A 19,439-nucleotide genomic window follows, 5' to 3' on the forward strand; every position below is an offset into this window, starting at 1 on the left:
GTTACATGGAATCTGAGCTTTCGTATCAGATTTAAGCCACTATCATATGTGGAACTAAATCAGATACAGGTCACATTTTTGCAGTATGACCTCATTTTTAAAAGCCAGGTTGGAATAAATGTATTTTTTAGAAGATATACAGTCATGTTCAAAAGTTTAAGGCATATAGGGCATGTAGGTACTCACCATATCCACCCCTGACTCCACCCCAAAGTGCCCTCAGACAAGCTTACACGCTATTGCACACACTATGGCAGCATCAATTTTCGGCCCAAGTATGCTTAAACACAGTGTTTTTTACACTTTATTTTGCACAAGGCACACCTAAGACCAGGTCAAAATCTCCAGGCACACCATACTCATACTCTTGCTAAATAGCCTCTTTAACACATGTTGAAGTATCTTTATTTGTTGTAATAACATTGTACAAATTCCCAGAGCAAATCTAAACCTGCCTCCAGGCACACCAGTGTGACTCTCCACACCATCTGAGAACAGCTGCTCTAACCAACCTGCATTTGAAAGCATATTGAAAGAAATGGCCAAGCATGGCCACAGCAGAACATGGCTACAGTGTCAAGTTAAAAACCTTAAAGCAGGTTTAACTGTTGCAGTCAGGTTTGTATTACCTGACTGTCTTCAATATTCTTCCCATGTTCTTAATCCAGCTGTCAGTCTTTAGAGCTGCTTTATATGTTGTATAAAGATACAAGGAGGATCCCAATGCACAGTAGTGAGCCCCTCTCACTTTGCAGCCCTGATATTGGCATTGTAAATCATGCTGTGACATCTTTGCTGTTGCTCTTTAGCGCAGGGGGAGTAGTTCAGGACTGTATGCAGTTTACACGGAAATCTGTTACAGGCTGCATTTTAAAAGTAATTTAAACAGCTAAACAAAAAATAAAGTAATCAGAAGTTAGCATTTAGGCTCACAATGAGTATTTGGTTTAGTGACACAAAAACTCTCATCTTCTTTACACTATATTAAAATAGAAGATTATTGATAGAAGATGAAACAACAGTGAACTAATTAATACAAACACAGTGTAAACAAAAAAACTGTTGAACAAAGGCACCTTAGATTCACACATGCACACAAAGCTACAGTAAACAAACTCTTATTTCACTGAAACATGCAGATAATTATGCAAAACACAAAAGAGCTAATTGTTGGTGAAAAAAAAAAAAAAAAAGGAACAGTAGAAAGAGCGCATAAAAAACACTGATGTGTTTCTTGAGAGCTCCAGTCTAACTGCAGAACTTGTTGTTGGAGCCAAATTAAATATTCAAGAAACACAAAATAATATTTTGGTTGTCATTACCCTATAATGGGATTTTTTTTAAATTCTTAGATGCAGCAAATGAAATGTGATGTGCCTTCATTCACTGTAATTATGTAAATCATTTAGAGCAGAATGATCTGGCTAATATATGTTAATTTCAGTCCTAGTTTTAATAGGATTATTATCCACTGTGATGACCTCATGGTGTCAATTAGCCAATCACACAATGGCTCTTATAAGACAGATTTCCTGTCAATATTCAGACATGCCTTTGCCTCTTGTTCTTTAAATAAAGCCTCTTACTAACCTCTGCCATGGCGACAACCTCTGTAACCCCTGAGGTTGTGACAGGACCTGCAGGGATGTGATAATCCCCCAAAGCTTCATCCTCAGCAGGACCGCCGATGATGCAGAGGGTCTGAGAGCCCGAGGCGAGGTCTGTGACAGAGCAGCAGTTAGTGTTGAAGCTGACGATGCTTGTTGGGCCACAGGTCAGACCCTGACTCTCCATTAGAGCCGTAACACTGAGGTCCTCCTCCCCTCCAGAGGCTACAGTGTACACCAGCTCATCCTCTATGTGTGAGAGCGGTCCGACTGTGGCCACAGATACTGTCGGCCCTGCGGCTGCAGAGGAGAACAGCACCAAGTTTGTTCATTTCCTGACTGTCCTTGTACAAAACTGGCTCCATGATTCTGAATGTCTGAACATATCAATTATTTTGTGTTATGTAAAAAAGTGTCTTCCTGCAACTCACCATCCCTTTGTGTGTCCAAGGGTATGGGAGGGACATCATCATCACAGAGAGTCTCTGCTGAGCCCAGGCTGGCAGACAGAGACTGAGTTGGTTCACGGACTTGTGGGCTCATGCCGACTGGGGAAGTCCTGGATAGCAAAGATTCGGTGGAGGACCGGCCGCTGTCTGCAGCCAAACTGTCTGCATAATCACAAACACATATTTGCATCTTACTAGTTTACATTATTCAATTTTATAAGTAAGCAGGATATAAAAATCAGCATGTAATTTATCATGTAAAAGCAGAGCTCTAACCCTAACAACAAAGCACAGTTCATGATTAAGCTTATGAAGAGACTGTGTTATGAAAAGATGACTCACTATGCCACTTAAATGCAAGACTAAAGTGCAACACAGAGTCTTAACAATCATCCCATATCATTTTACAAGTGGAAAGAGACACATTGCAAAACTTGCTAGAAAATGTTTGAGTTGGACAAGCATTAAACTTAAAAAGTAAACAACACACATAGTACTGTGCAGAACTTTTAGGCATGTTTAGGTCAAATACTGAGGCTGAAGCAAGGCGTAGATGTGGAGAGTAAGCCACCTGGGGGCACAATCAGATGGGAAGGAGGATTGACACAACCCCAGTCGTGCTCTGGATGTACTTGCATGTTACCAGGGGCATTGGAAAAGAATCTGTTGAAAAAATAATAATGAGCCTGAAAGCCGCAGCCATCCCCAGGTGTATCACTAGGGGTAAAAGGCCCCAACAAAAGTGATGCCGTTGAGCTTGACCTTGGCTGCTGAGCAACACTTGTGTGTCAAGCCTGACTCTGGTTGCCCTCTCCTCTTCAGGCATGGGTTGTGGCACACTGGGCCCCATGATGAATTCTTAGCACCCTACATGCCTAAAACTTACTGCACATGTGTCAGTTTGAAACATTGCTTCACTTAAGGAATCATATTTATGGTGGCCTCTGTCATAATTCAAAATATGTAGGGTTTTGTTTTCTCCTTGTTAACAATTTGATTAAGTTAAGTCTTAAATGAAAATAAACTTCCTGTTTCAGTGGGAAACTGAGACAAAGCGTTAGTTTTAAATCATTAACATGCTACAGATACATACTGTCTGAAGTCAGAGCCTCTGTGGTCTGGCAGTCCTGAGCCAGAGTGTGTGAGGATGGAGGAGGTGTTGCCGGCATCACACCTTTCTGTGTGTAAACTTTACACCGCTGAGATGGAGAGGACGGAGGCCTGAGGAGGAAGACAAGGTTCAGACATTCTGTAACATGGCTGTACGCTGATATTTAGACTCTAAGTTAGCCTACATTATAATACAGATCGATAATTACCAATCAACAAAGCAACAAAAAAAAAAAACTTTTTAAATCAATGTTTAAGATTGCTCATTTTCTGAGCTGAGACTAAGTTTGAACTTTACCTGTAGTCTGAGGTTTTGGTCAGGCTGGCGATGCCGAGGCGTGGTGATCCCAGAGGGCGTGCCTTCCCGTCAGTGTTGCTGCACACATTCAGATTCTCATGGCTGTTCAGAAAAACAATATAAAGGCCACATGACATAAGTCCTACAGTGTAATGGTCAAATTTATATGAAAGACACAGTGCTATCCCTAAATCAAACCCACAACATAGCCTGACCTGTCCTGCAGGTGGAAGCTTTTGGCTCTGTGCAGTGGGTTGGAGGTGATGCAGTTACTTCCTGTGATGCTCCTGGTACTAGTTACTATGGGTGAACCAGAACTCTGTGTCAGGTTGTGGATCATTGTTCCTGCCAGCTCCGCCTCCTCCACCACCTCCTTGATCTCCTGCAGCTGCTGGTCATTGGTCCTCCTTCTGGAGGACTGCGCTGCACCGCCTAGACAACCCGCAGAACCAGTGGCACATTTGCCATTAGAAATATATTCTAAACAAAAGCCACTGAATTTGATTTGAATAGATGCTGAATAACATACATACAACTGTAAAGTAGTTAACATAAGCCTTGAAAACTGTATTTGGTTAGGGATCATAGTTTTCCAAAAATTCAAGCCGATGGGAAGCATTGTTCTACAGCACTGACTGACCTGTGTTAGCTTCTCTATCTGATGCAGCAGAGCTGGGAGCAGAGGGGGGAACAGCTAAAGATGGACACTGGTCTTGTTTAGGACCTTGTTTGCTTGCTGGTACCTCCTCAAATGGGAATTTTGCCACCTGAAAGAGAGGACAGATTGATGATAAATCTCTGTTTCTCACAGGAGAAAGCCTGAGATGGTGTGGTTAGGTTTCTAAAGTAAATATTCCATGTATGTCCATGTATTATGTTTAACAATAAACACAAAGAGTTATTCAGGAGGGCTATAGTGCTGAGAAAGAAAGACATCTCTTAAGCTGCACACAACATGAAAGCTGCATCATTAAACTGGAAGAACAAGCTGCTGTGCAAACATTTTAATAACAGTCTGGATTTTCAGTCTTTTATATGCATCATTTTGAATAGGGCTTAAATTGAAATTGTATGCTCATTGAAAGAGGAAGACAATTGCCAGCAGAGGCAGGAGCCATAAGAGTGTGCACAATCTTGAGCATATAGGGAGAGCAATTTCCTGTTACCATTATGTTTCTAACTTTTCAAACAGCATTCAAACTTTTAATATGCTCTAAAATGTTGGTTCATTGTTCACAGCATTTGAGTGCATCTTAATCCAGATTGTTTCTGTTATTTAAACGTAAACATTGTCTCTTTTTAATGCAAAACTCTTCTCACCTCCTCGCTGCCATCGATGCAGTCCAGTCTCTCCTGCAGCTCGGCAAAGGTGTTACACTTGAGACACTCAGCTCCTTCCTCTGGGACGGGGGCCAGCGGCTGTCCAAGCAGTGACTGAGCAGGCTGAGGGAGGGGCTGAGGAGGGCCGCTGGGCTGCTCCTCAGGCTGAGTCTGCACCTGAAAGATCAAAATCACAGAGAAGTCAGATGCCACGTCATAAACCTCCATGTGATCCCTGCTGATTGTTTGAATCAATGTGAATGACCTTGTTCTGTGCTCCGGCTGCCTGACTCTGAGCTTGATGCTGCTCGGACGTTTTGCCTCTGAGCAGAGCAGGAATGATGGGAACAAACTCCGGCGGTCCCTCATTGTCCGTCAGTTCCCTATCTGACACCGCAGCCCCGTTCGGGCCCACGTAGATAACCGTGTCACATGATTGCTCGCTGCTGGAGTATTCATCTGGATCGCTGGAAAGCCGCAGCAACTGAAGGTCAGAGTCAGCGTCGCCACGGTGATGGAAAGGGCGCAGATGGGTCGGGCGCCGCATGCGACCCTCCTCACAGGAGCTCTCTCCTCCAGACGAGCTGGAAGTGTATTGCTGAGGAGAGGAAGAGACAGGCAAGGACGAGAAAGAGCGGGCGGTGAGAGAGAAAGAGAGAGAAAAATGTATGAAGCATTTAATTGACAGGTGGAGAGAAGAGAGAAAATTACACATACATCTAAACAGAGCATACACCTGAGCTATGTTACTACACAGATTCAAGATAAGAACTTTAATTCAGTTCAGACTTTTTCAATCACAGACTGGCACTTTAAGGATCCTCGTGACTTCATCTCCTTTAGTTTGAGATTTATTTTTAGAGCTCTGAAGACTTCACCCCTTTTTCCTCTGCTAGAATTTTTTTTAAAGAAGTGAGCAGAGAAGTAAAAGGTGGCAGAGGATGACAGTATCACTTCAGGCTCATGTGGTGATTGTGAGGGAGAGGAGGTGGAAAGATGGATGACGTTTAGAGCAAAAATGACTCATCATTCAAAGTTAATTGCAGTTAGTTGTAAAAGATCAATATTTGCATAATTACTACACAATTAAGAAGTTATACAAGGAAATGTCAAGATAAAATTCTGGATGAATCTGTTGCAGTGTCAGATGTGGATGCTATTTACCAGCAGCAGTGATTTCAGTTGTGTTTATCTTGAACTTAAAGTCCCTGAAATTTGAATGCTAAGAGATTAAATTTTAATGAAGCATCATCGTTTGATCCAAACTCACCACTGTCACTTTAGTTTTCTTCTTTTTCATGCGCAGCACTCGGGAAGCAATCTGGATGGTGGAGAGCGTTTCTGAGAAATCTTTGGGTGAGGCGGAGATGTGAGCAATCATGGTGGTCCGGCAGTTCATGTTGCCTAGCGACTCCCTTAGCAACATGGTCAGCTTGCTGTCCCTGGTAACACACATACAGTGAGATGTGAGCATTGAAGACACGCTGGAAATTCACAAAAATGTGACAAAAAGTGTTCGATTCTCCAGCAGACACCCACACACGTGTCTCATATTTGACAAAGGAGTATTTATAGTTCATCCTGAACATTTTCCTCTAGTTACAGCTAACGATTTAACATTTTCACATTAACCTTTATTTTGTCCATTTTCAAAAGCTTTTATAAAACAAATATGGGTTTCTTTGATAGATAATGATGGATGGTTCCCTACCACACACTTTGCAAATACCCTACGTGATTAATCCTTTCAGTGAATTCTGGGTGTTTTATAAGGAAAATGGTGTCTGTTGACTTCGCAGGGCAAAAATGACCTGAGTTTGTGTTGGGGTGACAGGTCACCCAGTTTTCCTTAACAGCAGATGAAAACACTAATGAACCTACACCTACACTAATCCTCCAAAGCAGATGTATTTGCTGGACCCCATCTCTGTCATCACGCAAATCCATTCTCTGATATGCAACGTTTGTGCAGAACCAACTGCTGTTCAGACCAATCAGCATCATTTAAGGAGAAAGGGTTGGTAGCTTTGGGCAGGGGTTAGTAACAGCTGCCTCCGGGGTGGTGATTACCTGGGATGTAGCTTCAAGATAATTGCAGTTTAACTGAACTGGACCACGTTTCTGAATAGTTTGCTTTGGCATAAGTTTGCAACCATTATGGATGGGATCTGAGCGGTGTATCCAATGGCTGCTGCCACAGAAGCTATTAGCTCGGATGTAGCTGTAGGAAAAGGATAGTTTTGTTGGGAACTGGAATATAAAATATATATCTATGCAATGGACATTTGAAATTGTTGATCTGGCGTGTCAGGTTACACCTACACAAGGTAATCAGCACAACACACAACTTGTTCTGTTTTTCTGTTCTTGAAATCAAAACTAAAACGAATTCACAGTATTCTGACAAGTAATTTTTCATATAACATTCATATAACAAGTTTTTTTCCCCCTTTGTTTTCTGTTATTTGTCACTGAGTTGAATATGGTCTGTGATTATTCTGACTTCTACAGGTTGTGTATCCATTTGTAATGATCCAAATGAATCCAGAATTTCTGCTTATTTCCAAAAAATGGGGGCTAGAACTAAACCCATTGTTCACTGATCAATAATTAAAAAAATAAGAGTAAAACTTGGAATAAAGTCTGCTAAAGAGATGTATCATTGAATTATACATAATATATCTAATGCTTTATGACAAGAAAATCTAGACTGGGTCAGTTTTGGCCTTTGAGGACAAGACGCGAAATAATGTGCTGCTCCTGAAAAAAACAATTTATATTTTCAAAACAATACTCTGATTAAACCGTTGACGATAATTCATCATCAAAAGTACATGTGTTTGTAGCTACATTTAAAATATCTAATTGTTTTTGCTAAATCTGACACTAAACAGGTAGAAGTTGTACATTTTCTTTGAATGACTTTAAATATAATTGATTAAAAACTCTAAACATACAAATGGGTGATAAATAGTACATATGCTTTATAATGAGGCAAACCAAACTGGGGCATTTTTTGACCCCAAAGGACAACAAGTGTTATTATTTGCTGCCATGAAGAATTTATTCCTGCTCTCAAAAAAATTGCATATACCAGTCTGAGTGAAGCACAATGGCCATAAATTTAGGAAAAAAGTATAACACTTGTGTTTAATAAGATGAGATGGAGTTGCAGAAAATTATGTGTCAGTCAGGAATACTCTCATCATACATTTTAACTTTTATTGCAAAAGGAAGTTTTACTTGGCTGAGGACGCTATGCTCAAAAAGATGCTCCCTGGTTTTAGTCAAGCAGCATGCTTTGACTTTGCAGGGAGTGCACATCTAGAAACCCCCACATGGATAGATACATTTATAACAATGTTTACTGAATTCAATAAAATTAGATCAAAAGCAATAAATCCAGAGTATTGCATGAATCTGAATATGAAGGTGAAACAAGCTTTATGCTATAAAGGAGGAGGCTGGGGTGGAGGAGGTGAAGCTTTGCATTAATGCAAGCAGGGATTAGTGAGCAGTGTGTCATATCCCGTTGTGTTGAGAGAAAGAGCTGTGATTAGCTGTGGGAGCTAGGAGGCAATAATAAGGATCTGCTGGCCATCAGCTGATCATGGCTGGGCGTATGATTACCGTGTCCTGCATGAACTAATGCTAAGATTCATAATACAGAAATAACAGACACTTTATGCTATCATACTTTAAAAGCAGAGCAACCAGGGTGGGTCAAAGTTGGCCAGCAAGGACAATAAACATGTAGTCCAAACAAAGAAACACAAAGAAAAACAAAGTTAATGTTAATTTTTGATTATGCTTGTAGATTTACGCTTCTAAAACACATGAACGGTTTCTATTACAGGCTAAAGCTAACAGAGCTTTTTAAAGAAGCACTCTGGATATTATGCAGTCTAATATTGGGAGATGGTGGACGTCTCACTGTGATTAGAATAGCAGATGGGAGAGTTAAAGTAGGCTGTGTGTTTAAGAAAAGACCTTCTCCTGGGTGGGCCACTGCAATCATTCACAACCCTTGTGTGAATGTGGTGTATGTGTCTGTGTGTTTAGGCCTGCAGGCTGACAGTGAGTAAAGCTCCTCTGTGGCCCAATGCCTCATGCTGTTGTCCCCCTTTTCTAAAAACACAGCCTACAGGCATGTCTCACGCACACATATGTGTACATTCACATGCACACACACAGAATGTACACACTCCTATCTTGACCTCCTCTTCCTTATTGAAGCAGCACTGTTTTCCTCTTATTTCTTCTCTCTGTGAGCCGCCTCAGGCTTTCACAAACTCTCTCCTCTCTCTGCCTCAGCCTCTCTCTATCTCTGAATATCTCAGCCTGAGATTAATATAGGTAAATTCATGACTCATGAAGTATCCATTTGCATGTTAATTCAGCCTGTGCTACATTTATTGCCTTTTTCTCAAAAGAATTAAAGGGGCAGTCTTTATGATTAAAACTAGCCAGTAATTAATGTACATCTTAATTCCTTGAGCTCTAGTTTTAGAGGAAACAGATGCAGCAGATTTCTGGACATTCTATAGGTGTCTTCAAATTTCCCACAGTGCCCATTTTTTAATTGTGAAAAAAGATAAACAGTACCAATAAAAATTATTCACTCCCTTGGATGTTTAGCCCTATAAACCCCCATAAATCAATTATGGTCAATATACTTTGCCTTTTTCACAAAAACAAAAATACAAAAACACCTCATTAATGTCAAAGTGAAAATATATTTCTGCTGCTTTTTAGACTGCACTGGATCAGGCATAAACAGCCCTTTGCTTTGGGTCATTGTCCTGCTGGAAAGTAAATCTTCTCTTTAGCTGTAGTTTTCTTGCAAACTGAACAAGATTGTCCTCCAGGACTTTCCTATGTTTTGGCACTTTCATATTACCCTCTACCTTTACGAGCCTTCCATGGCCGGCTGCCAAGAAGCATCCCCACAGCATAATGCTGCCACTACCATGCTTCAAAGTGATGTACAGTGTTTGGTGTCTGCCAAACTTGTCCTATTTGATGGTCAAAAGGCACCATTTTGGACTCCTTGGACCAAAGAATCTTGGTCCAGTTGACCATGGAGTCATCCAAATATCTTTTGTCAAACTGTAGTTGGGGTTTAACCTGAGTTTTCTTCAACAGTGGTGTTCTCTTTGCCAATCTATCATAAAGCTTTGACGGGTGAAGAACCTGGGCAACAGTTGTTGTCTGCAGAGTCTCATAAGTGTCTTGGTGGCCTCTCTCACTAGTCTCCTTCTCACTGGTCACTCAGTTTGTGAGGATGGCCTGATCTAGGCAGATTTACACGTGCCATATTTCTTCCATTACCCAAGGGGATGTTCAGTGTCTTGAATTTTTTTGTGTCATCCTTGACATAATCTTTTTCTCTGAGTTGCTTAGAGTGTCATGTCTCCATAATGTAATGGTAGCCAGGAATATTGATTAATGCTAACTGGACCTTTACTTGAGACACATTCACTGCACTCAGGTGATCCTCATTTCACTTACTGAGGGACTACTAGCACCAACTGGCTGGACCTCTGTTTAATTACATCAGTGCCTTTAAAGAGAGTGAATATTTATGCAGTCACTTAATTCATATTACATATTTTTCTTTAATTGGCATTACATTGTGGAAATTGGTTTTCACTCTGACATAAAAAAGATTTTTTAAATATTTTTTGTTAAAAAGCTAAATTGATGATTAATTCATAAAATCAGTCAATCACTGTATGTAAAACAGCCTGCTCTGTCTCTAGCTTGTCCAATCTGACAGAGAGCCTACAGATAGTACAGAAAAGGGGATGCTAGAGGAATTGGGGAGCTGTACGGCTGCAATGGGACCCTGCCAGAACAGAGATACAGCAAACCAGATGGCAAGTGGTCTAAATTTGGACATGAAGCCTTACAGAGTCCCTGAAGACTGAATGTGTGCAGAGCCTTTAAATCTACACAAACATGTTGTGTCTGAAACTAGCTCTTGTCAGTCTGGCATCACATGGAGGGGACTGGATCCAAAGTGTTGATTTTGTAGAGACAGACGACTGTCTGCACACTCTTCCTGAACTTGGTCAATATAAATGCCTATAAATGCCATAAGATCACTGGTTATCTAGCAACAGCACTGGAACAGAACTGGGATTACAAGAGCAGGATGGGACCTGATCAAAAAAGTAATGAGGCGCTTACAGATGGGATGAGTGTGAAGAAATTAATGAAGCAGAGATCAGATACAAACTGGATTTGAACAATTTCTTTGTTATGTTAAATCTACTGGTTATTATTGAATTCTCTACGGTCATTTATCTTCTCTGGATGATAAAACCTGATGTCTCTGATGGTCTTGGCCTTCCCTTTGGCACCACTGCAATGTTGACTTTTTTTTAAAGGTGAAAATTCTACAGAATTATTTGATGGACTGGGAATGTATAAGAGGATCAGTCAGTGTCACCCTAGAATGGCTGATTATACAACCTTATACTCATGGTTCCCTATAGGGTGAATTTGTCCTTTTTGGTTACATATCAACAATAGTAGCATCTAGTCTCTACTCTGGTCTTTGTCACTAGTTTTGGATGCTGTCTCCTAAGGCAGACTTTAGATTCTTTGACTGTATGATGACACATTCCTTCCTTATATGGACACAGAGCTAAGGCCACCTGCAGCTCCAAAAGACCAACTTTGACTTCCTAACAGCCTCCAGCTCATCTTACATATCCTCCTGACTGTAGCCCTGCAGAGGCAAACTCAGCCCATCTGACTTCCATGTTTGCCTCGCTGTGCTCTGTAACCTTTGCTCAGTGATTCTGTGACTTGTTCTCAGTCCATGGCTTTAGAGAGGTGGCAGTTATACAGCATACATTGTTAAACCAGTCCAAATCCCCAACAACTGCACCAAAAGAGACTGAGCACAGCTTTGCTCACAGCTTCAGTGCTAGCTTGCAGGCTGTTTTGCAATGTAAATGCAAAAGCTGGTGATTAAATGAACCCAGCACGAAGCACAGAGCTAGAGCCCTAAAGGAGAGCAGAAGGAGGGAACAGAGGAATTTAACAGAGGGTTAGACGAACTAGAGCATTAACGGTTTGGGCAAAATACTGTTCATACTGGCACTTAGTGCTGTATGGACATATTTAACTTTGTTAGAACTATTACTAGTTGCCTGTTTTGTCTGATTTTATTGTCTGCTTGATTGCTTTAGAGCTCTCTGTATCTCAGCTCCCTCTTTCTCTCTGTCTTCCTCCTTTGCTCTCATTGCCAGTCAGTTAAGCAGCAAAGTGAACGTGATGAATATGTAACAGCAGCTGTTGTTGTTTATAATATTAAGTCTCCCAAACCTAAAACGACTTGAGAGATCTTTCATCCTTTTCCTCATTTCCTTCTCAAACTAAAGAACACTCATTATCTTCTCAATTCATCCTCAATTCCTCTCCAAACTTCGTCTTACTGTAAACCTAGCCTCATGTGTTCCAGAGCATCTTTGCCCATCTTTATCTCCTCTCCTCAGACGCCATCTTACTTGTATGGGATGTGTTTGCTCCCGTTGACCAGGGCCAGGATCACATTTCCGAGGGCAGATAGAGAAAGGCACAGAGGGGCTGAGCTGGGTGAAGAGTTCTCCCTGCCTTTACCTCCTCCTCCTCCTCCTCCTCCTCCTCCTCCTACACCACTGAGTACTTTGACATCACAACTGCCAAGGTCCAGCAGGTGGAGGCGACTGCGCCCTCCTGACACTAGAGGAGGAGAGGAAAAAAGGTCAAAAATGAGTTGAATAGTAAGAAACGAGAAAAGAAGATTACAGGGATGTAAGACACAGAGGAAAAATAAAAGTAAGAGAATAAAGTCACAGGTTTTGTGGTAGTAGTATTACACAAAACACCTCTTTTTCATACCATTTTAGCTCTTTATGTGATTTTGCTGTGATAAAACAAGTCATTAAATTACATAACATGGAAATTTAGGACAGCATAAAATTAAACCTTATTGATAAAATATATAGTCTATTTTATTTTTGACTATAAATAGTTTTTAAAAAATATTTTATAGTCAAATCCATCTTGAAAAGCTACAATCCATAACATTTGTGCTGAACTAAACACGTCTCGGACAATCAGTGTCATTTAAGGAGAAAGAGGCAGTAGCTATGGGAGGGGTTTAGCTGTACTCAAAGCCATTTGTAATAGCTGCCTCTAGTGCAGTGATTCGCTCAGGAATAGCTCTCGTATAGCGTCAATTTTATCAGAACTTGACCGCGTTTCTGCATAAAATAAATTATATACACAACAATAAAAGCTATTCATGGAGGGAGAGACTGTATTTGCTCAGCTTGGGTTTGTGATTATTACGGATGGGGTTTGTTGCTAACCTGACATGCCAGATGGATGTGTGAAACACATCTATCTGGGAAAGCTTTGATAGGAAATGTTTGAGAAAAGGCAGAGGCTTTGAAAAAAATTTGGAGTATGATTGGGTGAACGTTCTGTCTGTCACATCTCTACAGGCCAATCAGAGCAACAAAACACGTGACCCTATCAAGCTGCGTGTGCGCAGCTACTGAGGATTAACACGAAACATGGTGACTATAGACATGTAAATACTTGACATTTGTCGTTTTTGAAAAGGAAACAACTCAATGCTGTTTTTTGTTCTTCTTTAAACGAAGAAATGTCATCAAGTTCTGATAAAACCGGTGCTTTAGCAGCATCCACGCTAATCTCTTCCTCCATAACTGCACCAGCTCTTGCTGCTGCTTGTTTAAGTCACGACTCTGCTGCGCCTGAAAGTACTGCCCCTCATCGCTGATTGGTCCTGTCACTTTCTAACCGGGCCAAAACAGTTCAGATGGGAACTTTGCAAGATGGATTCGCCAGTGAAAAACAAGGAAACGGGCGTATCCATCTACTTTGCAAGGTAAGTTTGTTGCAATCCAATGGCTGCTGCTGCAGAAGCTATTAGCTTGGATGTAGCTCGAAACAACATCTTAATCAGATCTGGACCACATTTCTTTCTAAAACAAGAGCAAAGAGCCACACAGGAAATGTTGGCTCAACTTAAATCTTTATGTTCACTTGGTAAATATCTTACATAATTTGAGAAGCTCACTATAATATAATGTTGTATCAACTAGTTAAGTTGTCAAAAGTGCACACATACTTCAGAATTTGTTCATTCAACCTTAATCTAACTGGAGGTTTTTTTATAGTGTCATTTATGATATACCTCAAGCTCAAGGAATTTTGCCACAAAAACTTTTCCAGATTTATGATTACATTTTTAAAAAAATATGAAGTTGTATTCCATTAATTTATATTTTCATTAGTTTGCAAGATTTTTATTTTACATTCAAAATACAAATCCTAAATACTTGTTGAAAAGGTTGTTGTTGTGTCATTTTAAGATTTCAGACTAAAAAGAGAATATACAACTACAGCATATGCGTTTCAAAAGATATCCAGTATCATAAACATTTAACACTTTCCTAAATCTTTCAAATGGAACTATAACTACATGTAAAAAAAAACATTAAATTTGGATTTGTGTGATTTTTGTTTAGTTTAGAGTTATTCCTTAATGTTTAACTTACATTGACATTTTGTCTTTAAAGTCATTCTAGTTTAAATGTGATTTTTAAATGTTAGTTTGTTCAGTTTTTTTATTTTTTGAAAATCAGCAATTATTATCAGTTATTTTGTCTTAGGTATTTGCAATTATAATAATAATAATAATAATACATTATTATTATTATTATTATTATTATTATTATTATTGTTATTATACAAAAAATAAAATTAAAACAGACAGATTTATATCAACAGGACAAAAATGAAACTGATAAAACAATGTGACATTTTTTTGGGTTAAAACTCAATAAAATAAGATATAGATTAAATAAATTAAAACTAAGTTAAAACCAGTTAGACCTAGTTCAAACTCAGTTATGTCTTAAGCCTAGATAAAATCCCTAAAAGTAGTTAGACTGGGTTTAAACTCAGACTCACTGAAAGGGCACTGGTAAAAATGATTTTTTTTTAAGATTTTTAAGAGCATAAGGAACTTGACAGTCTGATCTTCTCAGGTAGACTGTTCTAGAGAGTGGGAGCCCTGACTACAGGCCCCTGGTCCTCAGCATGGATGGTGGAACAGTCAGCAGGCCGTTGGCTGAGGACCTCGGGGTTCGACTGGGCTCATAAGAGGAGCGGTCAGTGATCTACAAGACAGTGCTTTAAAAGTTAGCGCTGAAATTTTTAAAATCAATTCTAAAATTAAGTGGAAGCGAGTGAAGGGAGGCTTAAAGCTATGTGGTTTGTCTTTGTTTTGGTGAGGGGTCTGGCTGGAGCATTATCTGTAGTTTATGAAGACCTTTTGCAAAATGGGATACTTTTCAAAGACCAAAACAAACGGAAAGTAAAGATTAAAAAGTAAAGTTAAAAAATAACAACAACACAAACCTAGAGATGCACTGATTGTGAAAATTAGTGCAGACACTAAAACTGACATATGAAACAATAATTTGGCGAAACCAATATTTTTCATCACTTCTTTTGGTGTAACACTCCCAGTACGCCATCATTTTCTCACGTTTGGCCATGAAAACAGATTAGAGTTAAGCCAAAAGCTGTCTCCCTCTGCCTATTACAAAAAATCTCCTTTGATTCACTAGACTAGATCAACAACTATTCAAAATACTTAGTAAATGCATTTAAATACACTGACAAAGACAAAAACCAAACACACGTTTTATAATTTCACTTTTAAAACACAATACAGCTTCAGTCGGTCATTATTTTCCCATGAAGCATTGTTATTGTTGATCTAGTTTACATGATCATTTCCTTAGTTTCTAAGTTCATTAGAAAACAATAATAAGCTCATCCTGTCTTAATAAAAAGGAGACACTCTTCTACCTGCTGAAGCTGTTAAAACGGTAATTAAAAGAACAATAACAGGTGAAAACATGTTGTGTATAGTGTTTGTGCGCCCTCATTAGCTGCTAGTGTCATTCATAAACATCCACACTGCCTGCATTTGACATGATTGTTCTTTATGTGTTGACTATATGAACATTTCTGCTTTGTTCTCACAAATATGTGTGAGCATGGAAAGTAATTATTAGTGGTTAAACTTTGGTTATTTCCATCCATCACATTCTCTCTTTGTATAAAACCCAGCTACACACAAAAGAGCCCACACTAGCTGTGAATTTAGCCAGTAATTCATGTAGACTTGTATGCACGTTTGATGTAGATGTAAATGAATGTAAACAGAATCTATGTAGGAACCATACGGTCTTTGATAGCTTTGTATAAAAACCTGTAAACAACTCTGATGCTCAAGCTTTATATTCTTCATAATAGTGGCTTGGATATATGAAGTGATCAGTCAATCATTATTGTTCATTTCTGTGTGGTAGAGACAGTAAATAACATGTTTGTGTCCACTTTGATTCTACTGTGGCTGATAGATGTAGGACTCACACACACGCACACAGTGTTTATATGCTAATAGATTACTTACAGTGTAATATTAGCAATGTTAGAATTAGCTGTGCTGGTTTTAGTGTTTAAATAACATTATTAAAGGTGGCACCAGTGGCAACAGTAATTATAGCCTGACAATGGCAATGATTGAGTAGGAACAAAGAGTACTTACTCCCTCCTTTGCCCGCCTTCTCCATGCGATACTGGTATATGTGTAATGTGAACAGCATGTGTGAGTTTCTATGCTCTTCTTCGGTGGTGTTGGGCCGTTGGCTGCTGTGGCGAGCGGCGATGGCTGCATCCAAAAACCAGGCTGCCTTCTCAGGGGTGGGGGCACGAAGTTCAGACTGGTTCTGTAGCTGGAAAACATGAGGAGAAAAAAAAGATGAATATTTCCTCATGGGCATGACAAGGAGGGAGTGAGAGGAAGGAGGATGGTGTGTAATCTTGGCTGAGGGGGGTCTGGTTTACCTGCCAAGAAGAGTGTCCAAACACTGATAATACGGTGTACAATAAGGATCCTGACTGTAGTGGAAGGATTGGCATATTCAAATAATGTGCTTTCTAATTTGTCTGCAGGTATGACAGAGAGAGATAGAGGGGAGCCGGGATGAGAGACAGAGACAGGGGCGAGTGTGTGTCTGTGCGTGTGGTACTGCAGGATATCATTACTGATGAGATTATGTCAGATTAGTTAAGGATTACACAGATGTGCTTGTATCAAATCCTCTAATCCTATAAACATATAGCTCCAGGCATACCACCAAGCCCCCCCACCCCCACCCCCACCACACACACACAGGCTCAACATTCATTTGCTTTTGGCGCATTTTTACACACAAGCACTCACATTGTCATGTACAAACCCCAGTTCCATAAAAATTGGTATTTATAAAACGTGAATTAAACAGAATACAGAGATTTGCACATCCTTCTCAACCGTCACTTAATTGATTACAGGACAAAAACAAGATATTTAATATTCAAGCTGATAGACGTTTTTGTTTTTTGAAAATAGACACGCATTCTGAATTTGGTGCATTCAACATTTTCCAGAAAAGTTTGGAAAGAAGCATGTGTTACACTCTGTGTTACATCATCTTTTCTTTTAACACAACTATGTAAGTGTCGGGAGACTGAAGACACTCACTGTTGAAGAACTGAAAGTGGAACTCTTTCAGTCTTGCTTGATGCACAGTACATCTTAAAGGGGCCATTATGCAAAAATCACTTTTTCAGGCTTTTCTAACAAAAACATGCGCCCCTGGCCTGTCCACAATCCCCTCAAGTACCAGCATTGTCTTGGCTGAAATAAGCAGGGATATCCCTGAAAAGATGTTGTCTAGATGGTCCAGCCTGTGTGTACATCTCTGTATCAATGGTGCCTTTATAGATGTGCGAGTTACCCATGCCATTGGCACTTATACACCCCTACCCATCACAGATTCTGGGCTTTTGAACTTTGCCTCGATAACAATCTGGATAGCTCTTTTCTTCTTTAATTTGATGACAATGATTTCCAAAAGTATACAATTTACAATTTGGAATTTGGACTCATTAAACCACAGCATACTTTTCCACATTAGGTCAGTTCATCTTAAATGAGATTTGGCCCAGAGAAGTCAACAGCACCTCTAGATTTGGTTGATGTACACCTTTTGCTTTGTATGTTAGAGTCTTAACTCACATTTGTAGATGCAGGGATGTACTGGGTAAACTAAAAATGTTTTTTAAAGTGTTCCTGAGCCCATGTTGTGATATTCATCTCAGAATGATGCCAGCTTTAAAGGCAGTCCTGCCTGAGGGGTTGAAGGTTATGGACATTCAGGGTTTGTTTTCAGCCTTGCCCTGTACATGCAGAGATTCCTCTAGATTCTCCCAATCTTTAGCAGATATTAATGACTGTAGATGGTGAAATCTCAAGATTTCCTGCAACTGCATGTTAAGGAACATTGTTTTATGAATTGTAGGACTGTTTGCACATGCACTCATTCATAAAGTAGAGACCCTCCCACCGTCATTCGTTGTGAATGGCTAAGCCTTTCAGAAGTGCTTCTTTAGTACCCAGTTATGGTACTATCACCTGATACCACCTATATACCTGTGGAATGTTCCAGGAGCATCCCACAACTTTCCCACTCTTTTCTTGGCCCTAATCTATTTTTTGGGACATGATGCAGGCATCCAAATATGTGTATACTTCCAAAAAAACAATAAAATTGATCAGTTCTAGCATAAAATATTTATTTTTGTGCTGTATTCAACTAAATATAGGTTGGTTCAAGTCTTATTCACTTTTTTCACAACGTCCTAACTTTCAGGGATTGGAGTTTGTACTTTCATTTTAGTCCACCTCACTTTCTGGAGCTTTAAATGTTGTTGTGTTCATAATATCACTGTGTGAAAAATAATCAAAACAATTGATAATTTTCTACTTCTATTCTTTTGTAAGTTGTTTTGGGAACTTCTTTGCAGAAAAAAAAGCTTTGAATTGAGGAATTGTGGCAGTGTTGCAGCAGCTTTTTATTGTCTGATGATGCTCATCAAAAAGACTGTTTGGCAAGCAGTACATCAAAGCAAGGCTGTCATTTTCAGTGGGCAGAGGTACAATTTAGAAAAGCTTGAAAACAAATCGACAGTTGTTTTTGTTCTTCTCTTTTTTGTTTGTTCTTGCTCTTTGATTCTGACTTATGAAGTCACACTCACTGACTTTTATTTTTAGTTAAAAGATAAATCTGTGAGTCAGCTATTTTTGTAGCCTCAGTTTGTAAAGATGCTTATTTTGCTATAAAGGAGACTCTGTTGGCATACTAAAGCTCCCATACTGCATTAAAGTTCCCAGGGTGAGTGTCTGAGAGAGTGCAAATCAATTCATCCTGTAGTATAGACAACACAAACCGCCTCAGGCCTGAAACACAGAGGTGAAAAGTTTATTGTTACAAGGCCTGAGGCTGTTCATGTACGCTGTCGTAGGATATCATCTACTGTGTGTCTGTGTGTGTGTACCTGCATGCCACAGATGGGATCCTCACACAGGTAGACTCCAGGAGAGTGTCCATCCTGTAAGCTGCCTGTAGCTACTTCAGAGAGCAAGTCCTTTAGGTTCTCTTCTTTTCCCCAAACCTGCAAACACACAAAGTACAAACAATGAAGGGGTTACCATTACCCTGCCAGTCC

At 39.8% G+C, this 19,439-nt stretch overlaps 1 protein-coding gene across 3 annotated transcripts in view; it reads right to left on the reverse strand.

The window, feature by feature from the left end:
• kif26ba (kinesin family member 26Ba) overlaps window positions 1–19,439 on the reverse strand; it is a 145,147-nt gene that overhangs the window by 14,514 nt on the left and 111,194 nt on the right. For 2 of the 3 annotated variants that reach the window (XM_041792167.1, XM_041792160.1), the window contains 12 exons: window positions 19,269–19,385; window positions 16,435–16,621; window positions 12,305–12,518; window positions 6,055–6,226; window positions 5,050–5,382; window positions 4,785–4,961; window positions 4,105–4,231; window positions 3,680–3,896; window positions 3,465–3,566; window positions 3,150–3,277; window positions 2,039–2,218; window positions 1,591–1,907 (listed from right to left, as the gene is read on the reverse strand). In XM_041792167.1, the coding sequence (XP_041648101.1) occupies window positions 1,591–1,907; window positions 2,039–2,218; window positions 3,150–3,277; window positions 3,465–3,566; window positions 3,680–3,896; window positions 4,105–4,231; window positions 4,785–4,961; window positions 5,050–5,382; window positions 6,055–6,226; window positions 12,305–12,518; window positions 16,435–16,621; window positions 19,269–19,385 (2,271 nt within the window). The remainder of the gene's footprint in view (window positions 1–1,590; window positions 1,908–2,038; window positions 2,219–3,149; window positions 3,278–3,464; window positions 3,567–3,679; window positions 3,897–4,104; window positions 4,232–4,784; window positions 4,962–5,049; window positions 5,383–6,054; window positions 6,227–12,304; window positions 12,519–16,434; window positions 16,622–19,268; window positions 19,386–19,439) is intronic. The other variant, XM_041792176.1, reaches the window with a different exon arrangement.

The sequence above is a fragment of the Cheilinus undulatus genome, linkage group 1, assembly GCF_018320785.1.
Source record: "Cheilinus undulatus linkage group 1, ASM1832078v1, whole genome shotgun sequence".
Lineage (NCBI taxonomy): Eukaryota > Metazoa > Chordata > Actinopteri > Labriformes > Labridae > Cheilinus > Cheilinus undulatus.